This window comes from Oratosquilla oratoria, chromosome 27, assembly GCF_046742065.1.
Source record: "Oratosquilla oratoria isolate Oo_2021 chromosome 27, ASM4674206v1, whole genome shotgun sequence".
NCBI classification, from domain to species: domain Eukaryota; kingdom Metazoa; phylum Arthropoda; class Malacostraca; order Stomatopoda; family Squillidae; genus Oratosquilla; species Oratosquilla oratoria.
The window spans coordinates 52,330,461-52,340,460 of NC_134803.1; the positions used below are offsets into that span (position 1 = coordinate 52,330,461).

Consider the following 10,000-nt stretch of genomic DNA (forward strand, 5'->3'; position numbering starts at 1 on the left):
TCTCGCCTTAAGTCTAAACATAATAGACTCACAATTGATTCGTGGGGGACGATTGGAAGAGGCCGTTGTGCAGCATGGGACTGTATAAAGACTGGACTGATGGGTTGGTTGTCTGTTGCTAAACAAGTTTTTTTTATTCCCAAGCATATTTTTATGCCTTTGTTGTGAAGGTTGCTTGACAAGCCTTGCTCTTACGGTACTTTTTTATTTTTATTTTTTATATATTTATTTATCTTTATTATCATTGTTATTTTTGTGTGTAGGCTGCAGCCGATGCCATGTGTTCTTGAACGTGCATATGTTGTATTTGTAATAAAGCTTCGTCAGTAATGTTTATTGGGTGATATTGGTTCAAAGCTACGTGCCATTAAAACACGTTTAATGCAATTTTCACCATAATTTGCAAAGTTGGATGAAGCCACCTTGGTAAGGTACAAAGGCTGCTTTGTCCTCGATGGGGATAGGCAGGTCCTGCATTTGACCATGAGAATAAGACTTGCATGATACGTGTAACAATGTCGCTACCAAAGTCAGCCAACCGAAAATGTCAACAAAGTCGACATGACGTCACGTGCTTTGATTTGGGACCCGTAGAGGGCGACATGACGTCACTCGTAACTCCGCCCCCTTGCCTCTCCCACCCTCTGCGCATGGACAGATATTGTGTTACGTTGTACTCTAAAACGACTTTTCGGTACCTGACGCCGAAACAAGCAACTCGGGTCCGCATGGATGGTTATTTCTGTTGTGTGGACCTTTCCAGGCTCAGAATATTCGTGTAAAGGCCACGACAGTTGTAGTTTGGCAAAGTCTGTACAAGAACAGGTACGTTCTTTTAAAAAAGCTGCGGTATCATTGGAAGGCGTTACTTTTTTTTTCTACTTCTGGAGAAATTATCATCATCATTGTTAATCTTATGAGAGTTAGTAATAAGAGAAATCGAATTTGGTCATCACACTGCAAATAGAATGACGTCATATCGAATGGATCTATTTATTTTAATCTAATTTCTTTCTTGATGAGAAACAGAAATCCATAAGGAGCCTGACGCTGCGCTTTCGTCATACAACGTATTGATCCCTCACAGAAAGGGTTACAGCCTTGATCTCTGATCGCTTTAACTAGGCTGAATGAAAATCAGCACCGACAGAGAACAAGCCTGACAAAAAGACCAGTTGCCCCAGATGCAACCCAAACATTTCGTCCTACACTGCCCCACTTCAGTCTTGACCAGACGCAAACACGTTTCTTCCTTGGGCGACTTATGGGCCAGTCCTGTGATTGTTGCCGGTTACCTGAGGGCCGCGTGTCTCCTGCAATAGACACATGGGACAACGGGTTGACTTGTGGTAACTGTTTCTTGCTTTTAGGTGTTACATGCAGAACATAGGCTCTCTCTCTCTCTCTCTCTCTCTCTCTCTCTCTCTCTCTCTCTCTCTCTCACACACACACACACACACACACACACACACACACACACACACTCACACAGAGTGGTGGATGTCTGGAACAAATTGAATGAAACAATAGTGTGTGCAAAAACCATACAAGAATTTAAGAACAAACTAGATGCTGAGAGATACAAAGACAGGTCACACACACACACACACACACACACACACACACACACACACACACACACACACACACACACACACACACACACACACACACCACTTTACAAATACTTTTGAAGTCAAAGACGCCTACTTAAAATGTCGCTCCGTGTGCCGTCATCCGGGAGTTTGAATCCAGCGTGACGTCATTGGGAAAAAAAGACAAGGTCCAGACCAAGGGTTCTTCGCTCTTGCGTATACCCTACGATTATGCGTTGCTGTTTTTTAGCCTCCTGGAAAAGACCACTTATGGACACTGACTGGAATCGTTTGGTATCCACTAACACCTACCAGCGGTCGGGGACCCCATTTGGGAAACCTCGTGGGGCCCCAGGGGTCTATGGACCGGTTGTGGACCCTGTAGTAGGAGCACCCCCTGAGGGGCCGGCGAGGGACGTGCACTCCCGACTCGGGAGTCAGTGACCGAAGAGACGGAAGTGTATAGAGGCCAAGTCGTCGGCTCCGCCAGGCCGAAAATCGACCTTCTGGTGAAAGGGAGGGACATGAGTTGTCTCGATTGGTGCAATGTATGGTGAGAGTGTAGCTTCTGGGAAGAAGTGGAGGGAGGGAGGGAGGGGGGTGGCTGGAACATGGGATAGTCGCTATTTGATTGGGCCTGCTTGGCGGTTATAGTGGTCGTCCTTGGATTGGTGGTGGTGGTGATGGAGGAGGTGGGGTTGCTGGCGGCTTAGCTTCCGCAATGGTGTAACTCAGGTTCAACGGTGGTGTTGCACGGCATATGGTGATACTAGTAGTGGTGGTGATAATGATTGTGATGATAGTAATCACCAGGATGGGTCATTCGATTGTTGCATGAACAAGCAAGTCTTGTCTCTCCTAACTCGGTGACCGGCCTTCCATCGTTACGCTTATGCACGTGGGGTCCCGTCCTCGGTCCTGTACATGTGCGTTTACAGGATTCGTGCAAGTGGTAGAGGTCATTATTATTTGTATTGTGATCATCGTTTATGTGGGGATAGGGTTAAGGGGGCTACCACCACGTCAGGACAGATTTTTTTTTTTTTTTTTTTGCAGAAGATTTCGTTTGTTAAATAGAAGAATAAATAAATAAAAATGAATTAATAAATATAAATAAATAACAAATAAACTATAACTGGCTGAGGCCCAGTGGTAGCTGAATGAAGTCACTCAGTGTTCACCAGATGGAAGTTTTAAAATGTGACATACAAAGGAACCTATTTTTTCGTCGTTGTGACCGTTTAACGGTCTTAACAGAAAGCTGTAATGTTTCAACTAACCTCGTGATATTTCTCCCCGAACATTGACCCGTTTTGGGGGAAACTTCAACATATATATATATATATATATATATATATATATATATATATATATATATATATATATATACATACACACACACATACTGTACATACAGCTTAACAAACATTTTAACGTCTTTTAAGCGAACATTTAAAGTTCTAACAGAGTGCTTAACGAATGGAATAGACTTAGTAACCATGTAGTGGACGCTGAAACTATTTGTTGTTTTAAAAGAAGATTGGATAGATTTATGGATAGGGATGGCAGGTGGTAAGGGACATTGGACTACCTAGTGTAGGCCTTATGGTCTCTTGCAGTCTTTTCTATTCCTATGTTATCAGATTGTTTAACGGTTTTAACAGACTTGTGTCGTCGTTGTACAAATTATTTTTGAAAATATGCAAAAGTGTCTCAAGTCATAAAGGCATATATCGCGTCCCGGTTAAAGCGAGAAAGGAGTGAGGGAGGGGGGGATGCACCTCTCCCACGCCTTGCCGCCATGCTGCACGGGTAAGGCTCGTTCCACATGTATCCACTTTTCATCGTGCGCCGTGCACGACACGACCTAGTGTTCTCTAAAAGCCATGGGTGTCACTGGACGCTTTCACACGTACAAAAGTGTCCATAGACACCCATAGTTATTTGAGAGCACGACGTCGTGTCGTGGACGGCGCACAGCGAAAAGTCGATCCGTGTGGAACGAGCCTAAATGGCAGATCGAGAGAGAAGGAAAAGTACAATGACTTTTTAAGAGGCCTGTCTCCCAAGCCTCCACCCTTTGTGGGCGGCGAGTATCTCTTTCCGTCTGCGTACTGACTTGTACATCCTTGTCACGCCATTCTGCCGTGTCCGTGGATTAGCTTAATCGTCGTGGGGCTCCACACTGACCCTGCGTCCAGAAAGCGTGGCGACGCTACGGTGGGCAAGGTCGCGCGATGAAACCCCCCCGGACGAACTTTAGTGTGTGACTGTACCCGCGTTATAGAAGGTAACGAGAACAAGGCCGGCGTAGTAGAGGAACAATACAGCCGTACCGACACACGCCGAAAACAATGAGAGAAACGAGATCCGAGGCAGAGTGCGGTGACGAAGCGGACAGTGTGGTCTGCCAGCCAGCCGGGGGGGAGTGGACAACCTGTCCGCTTATGGACCGAGTAGGCAGGCGTGTGTTGGAGGCGTGAGGGCGTTTGTAACCAGCGCTTCTGTCCTTCGGGAACACGAACGTACCAACGAGGTAGAGTCAAGGAGGGCTTTGAGGATGGCAGTAACTGAACGGGGGACATCTGTAGACATTTTTTTTTTTTTTTTTTTGGGGGGGGCGTCTCCAGTCTTCAACCCTGCGTGACTGTGGACCGTAGGGGCGTCGTGAAAGTCTGCTTAAAACTTGTGTAGTATACGGTAGTTGCAGAGGCCAGGACGCCAGTTGCTAAACAAAGGGAACACTGGACACAAACACACACATTGTGTGTGTGTGTGTGTGTGTGTGTGTGCGCGCGTGTGTATTAAGACTGCGATAGGAGAACCGAGCAACAAGACACAATCGAGTACAAAAGCACTGGCAGGCAGACAAGCAAGCAAGCAATCAGGGAACAGGCGGATCAAGGTTTTTTTTTTCCTTCCTCCCTTCCTCCCGCCTCCCAACAGGTTAACCTTCGTATCCCTTTGGAGGAATTGCATTTAGGTAAGTCACTAGCGCTTCCATCCTTGGAAGCAACACAGCAAGTGGGAGTTCAGAGTTGTGTCAAGAAAAGAGAACTCAGGAGGAATATACGACATTAACAATGGCGCAGCATTGTCCAGTGGTATAAAAAAGTTGATCTCGTCCGTAGGGGCTGTCACTTAAATCAAATCATTAGCGTTGTAGGATTACAGGTCCACCTTGCATGGCTCTGATCCGTAAGGGCCTTGGCCGTTGTCTCCGTGGCCCCGTGGAAACCGGCATCGGTCGCCGGCTCTACGCGAAATCGAAAGAGATATTGAACCTGGTTTAGACACCGAGTACCAGCCTCTCATGGCTGCCCCTCTGCACGGATGGTGATCGACATTGGAGACAGACTGCAAGGAGACGACTCTTCGGGGTCCCTCTCAGAATGTAAAGCGTTGAAGATGACTTTTTTTTTTAGCTTAAAATTTAACCAAAACTCGAACTAAATCTTACCAAAGTAACCCATCAAACTACCTGTGTCGTCATCTCAACAACAGCTGTGAGGTTCGCGATTGTGACGAGACGACATGACGTCACTCCTTCAGCTCCGCCCCCTTGCGCGGACGCCATCCCCAACTATATACAGACGGGAGATTCGCGACCCGGACAAGACGACATGACGTCACCAAGCCCCGCCTCCCTGCGCGCGGGGACACGTTGTGTATTCAGAGCTGTCTGGGTGTATATGGAGGGTGAAAGGAATGTGGCGGTAGCGAATGGAGCGTCAGGATGTGTCGACATCTGGCTTCTCATGTCGCGGTGTTGCGTGATGACGTCATAACGTCGATTTTGACAGGTGCCTATCAAGAAGAATGATATCGTGTGTGTTTCTGTCACTCGTGCCCTAAAATTCTTTTGTGCGTTCAATGTCGACCAAAAATTCTCAAATGTTTCCGATGATATATGTATCAAGATGACTTATATTAAATGAATTATTACGGTATTGTCCTTAATTTTTTATTTTGTGCGTTTGGTCTCCCAAGGGAACTTCGTCAATGGGACAGGAGTAACGGCTAGACAATGCACATTTTAATGTCCTCGACGATTGCAAAAGTTCCACAGTGAATTAAACTCCTTTGAAAAACAATGAAGTACAAGTACCGCAGATATTTTGTTTTGTTTTTTTCCATTACATTAGTACGATGACATCCTTGTAGAACAATCTTCTCCCTGTGGGGGGGGAGGGGGGAAGTTTAGCAAACGTGCCTCATGAAGGGAACGGGGGGAGTCTGTGTGTGTTCAGGGTCACGTGAGCATCACAGCAGAAGGTCAAACGTTTATTTGCTTTTGTTTTTTGTTTGTCTCGATCCCGCATTCCGTGTCACGAAAGATATCTGATGCCTTGTATGGCCACCACCACCACCACCACCACCACCACCACCACCACTACCAACAACAATAACAATAACAAAAATAACAACGATTACACACAAACACACACACACATCAGTCACTTTTGTAAACACACACATTTTTTTCCGTCCTTGTTATGAATCAGGAGAAGCTGCACAGCCTTGCCCTTCCATTGTGTTTCCCGCCGCCATTATAGTATCCCTTCCCTTTGGATTTTCCAAAGTCTATGTCACGAGTTGGTGGAGTTAGTGTTGCACTGGGCTGGGGACGTGGAAAGTGGTTTATAATTTGCTGTTCCTACCAGACCAAGGTCGCGATGACAAAAGGTTATAATATATTATTATCTTATTTATTTATTTGTTTATTTTATTACGCGTTGGGTCCATCGTGATTATTATTTTTAAACGAAAAATTGACGTCACCATGAGTGCAAGATACCAACCATGCTATCTACGCTCACTGCTCTGCTAGAAATTGTATAAAACAAATCGAAACCAACGGATATCGCCCTTCCTATGACGTCATGTCGACAGATTGAGACGTTATGACGTCATGTCGACAGATTGAGACGTTATGACGTCATGTCGACAGATTGAGACGTTATGACGTCATGTCGACAGATTGAGACGTTATGACGTCATGTCGACAGATTGAGACGTTATGACGTCATGTCGACAGATTGAGACGTTATGACGTCATGTCGACAGATTGAGACGTTATGACGTCATGTCGACAGATTGAGACGTTATGACGTCATGTCGGTCGTTTCCTTGGCGGACCGAGATGTCGATTCTTGCGAATGTCTTCATGTTTCGTCATTTTATGTTGATACATCTCCCCCGTTTTCTTTAGTGGCCAGCTCCTCGTTTCCCAAACTGTTGTATCGTGAAAGAGATTACAACGGAATTCCAATTTCATTTGTTGTTGAGTTCGATTTATTTTTAGAAAATTCAATTCTGTGTAGTGTGAGTGTGTGTGTGAGCGCGCGCGCGCGTGATCCTTGGATCACGTGTTGGACTCGCGATCGACAGCTATTTCCCTCCCGAAAGAGAACTCAGAGCTCGTATATGACCGATCTATGGGTAATGTTATGACCTTACACGCATACACACACCCAGGTCCCCGCCCACGAGAGTTGGAGTAACGACTCGCAGCGCAGCGATACTGAAATTATTTCAGCCCTTGGCGGGATTCGAACCTGAACCGCCGTAGTGGCGGCCGGGAACTCTTAACCACTGCGCCATCGATTTGTGTGTGGGTAAGCGAATTTACTCAACAATTAATTTACAGATTTGAAATGCGAGCCCTTACGAGCCCCAAACACTCAAAGATAATTGAAATCCACCGCCGTTTATCTTCTGTAGAACACAAGACAAGACAAGAGAAGACAAGACAAGAGAAGACAAGACAATGGCGCTGCAGCCGTCCTCGCGCGAATGTCGGCATGGCGTCATCTACCTTATCCGTCGACGACAGGAAACCCCCGTTTTAACGCGCGAGTCTCGCATGTCCCCCTAGTCGTGAGTTCGAATCCCGCACTCTCATACAAGAGTCCCTAAAGCGCATACTAGGGCAACAGTGACGGCTTGGGGACGGACTGGGAAACCCACAGCCCCACAGTGACCGCCAACGGTCCTTGCACGGATCTCCCCTGGAAGAGATGTTGGACAGTTGGTTGTCTTGTGTTACTGCGTGGGGAAGTTTCTGTGTCACCTGTTTTTAGGAGTAGAGCAGAGGAGTCGCCGGTTTTCAACTCTGCTTGTGTGAAAAGGTAAAATGTTGAAGTTGATAGATATGGACCCAGCCCGGAGAGCGAATGCCAGCCTCTCGGGGCTGCGCGCGGGGAGATGCTTCTCTCTGACGTCCACTTTGCAGGTACTCTCCAATGTTCCTGAAACAAATTCGTCTCGTTTTCGTAAGTCAGCGGAATAAAATAGTTTGGCGTCATGACGTCATGGCGTTTGGTGTCACGAGAGAGAGAGAGAGAGAGAGCGGACGGATGTTCGCTTCGACTGAATGATAACGACAAAACGTCGACGTTGGCCAATCGACGACATGAATGAGCAACATGCTCTCTCTTGCCCCTCCTTTATTCGTCCTCCTCTAAAAATAATTGTTCTTTTTATTTAATAAATTCCCCCTCCGTTTTTAGTTATTACATAAATGCTGCAGGACAGGTGAATGCCTCCTTATGCAACAGCGTGTTGAGGTAAGTCTTCCTCCGCTTCTTGACGTCGTCTTGCCCGAGAAAGCGTTGGTGGTACGTTACACAGAATTCCCGATTGCCTTATAGTCTTTCCATTGTGAAGACCTGCACAGAATTGGGTCACTCGCAAACAAAACAAAATTAATAAATTTGGAAGAATAGTAGACATGTATGTAGCTTTGTAGGTAGTTTTATTTTTCTGTAAGTAAAATCGGCGTCGTAATATGGCTGCCCGGGCTTCGTCACTCGACTCGCTGCATCCGCTAGCTGGGTTATGGATGTCCTTTGTCCGTTCAACACTCGTATCCTCTTCGCCTTCAGAGCGAAAAGGTTATAGAGTTCATTTAGAATGTTAGAGGTACCGAAATGTTCGAATAGTGAAGCTTTCTAAATACCAAGGTCGTATTTATCAATTTCGAGAACTGTTTAGCGTCATGTCGGTTTTCCAGTGAGGTCATATCGCCTCTACATCGAGTTCCTTCGGAGAATGCATAGAAGCTAACGCTGCATTTAATTTTGGCTTCGACAGAGTCCGTTCTTCGTCTCGTTCTTTCTAGAATGGTGCTTCTGTAAAAATATCTTGTGGATTTACATTTATTACCTGCCGTTGTCTCAAGTATACAGGCGGAAAAAAAGTTTCGTCCTGTTGAATTAAATATATAATCCGGATTCAGCCAGGACAAATATATATCGTCAACAGTAATTAAAATTGTTAAATAGCAAAACATTAGTACACTGTGACGATGATTAGTCCTATACAAGTGTCCACTTGCATTGCTTGAGGTTACATGTCTGTCGTATTATGAAGTGTATAGTTTTATTTGACGTTGGATCAAAGAAGAAGAGCCGAATTTACGAGTAATTTTTCAAGAATCTTGGGGTGGGTGGGTGGGTGGTCATGAATACTAGGAAAGTATTTTAATATAACTTTATAAATTTTTTTAATTATTTCATCCCTTAAAGAATATTTTTGTAACCATGACTTGTCATGATTCATGTTACATACTGTACTAAATATCAAGGAATTTTTCCTGCTTTTTAAGTATGTGATGGGTAGTGTTGCTGAGCCCACCTCATTGATACCCTTTTTATCGACCCTCGTGGGTAAGGAGTGGGAACAGGAACGACTACTATTAGCACTACTACCAATAGTATTACTATTCCTATTGTTATTATCATAACTACAATATTATTATTATTATTATTAATTAGTAATTATTGATTTTTTATTTATTGCCTCGCTCAAGTTACGTGCGCATATTAAATTTTGTTTACTTGTTACTTGAACTCATGCCGACCCCTCCGTTTTCTTCACAGGGCCAGACGACCACCACCAGCCGTTGGAACAAAACCCGCCACAGCAGCAACAGCAGCAGTCTCAGGAACCAGCCAGACCGCAAGACCAACAGCCACAGACTCAGCCCCAAGCACAAAAACAACCGCAGCAACAACAGCAAGGAGAGCAATTGCTCACTGAGCCAGGTACGATTGTGGAAGTTGGGTAGCTGAAAGAACGGTTACACTAGTCGGCGAAAAGCTTGCAGTGTAATTTTTGTATTCGTTCATCCTATAATTAGTGGTTACACGTAAATCGAGCCTTACCTTGTAGAGAATTTTCCACCAAATCCACTCTCTCAAATATTTTATCCCGAATAACTTTGAACGACACGCGATCTCCTAAAAATGCATGTTTGACGATATTTGCATGTTACACACACACATGACTCGATGGCGCAGTGTTAGCGATCGCGGCCGCCACTACGGCGGTCCGAGTTCGAATTTCGCCCAGGGCTTAAATAATTTAAGTATCACTGCGCTGCGACTAGTTACTCCAACTCT

At 45.2% G+C, this 10,000-nt stretch overlaps 2 protein-coding genes across 4 annotated transcripts in view; one reads left to right on the top strand and one right to left on the bottom strand.

The window, feature by feature from the left end:
- Positions 1-10,000, top strand: part of LOC143040066 (uncharacterized) — a 123,187-nt gene that overhangs the window by 102,610 nt on the left and 10,577 nt on the right. For both annotated transcript variants that reach the window (XM_076210707.1, XM_076210708.1), the window contains exon 4: positions 9,479-9,643. In XM_076210707.1, the coding sequence (XP_076066822.1) occupies positions 9,479-9,643 (165 nt within the window). The remainder of the gene's footprint in view (positions 1-9,478; positions 9,644-10,000) is intronic.
- LOC143040067 (uncharacterized) overlaps positions 1-10,000 on the bottom strand; it is a 127,028-nt gene that overhangs the window by 42,776 nt on the left and 74,252 nt on the right. The window lies entirely within an intron of this gene.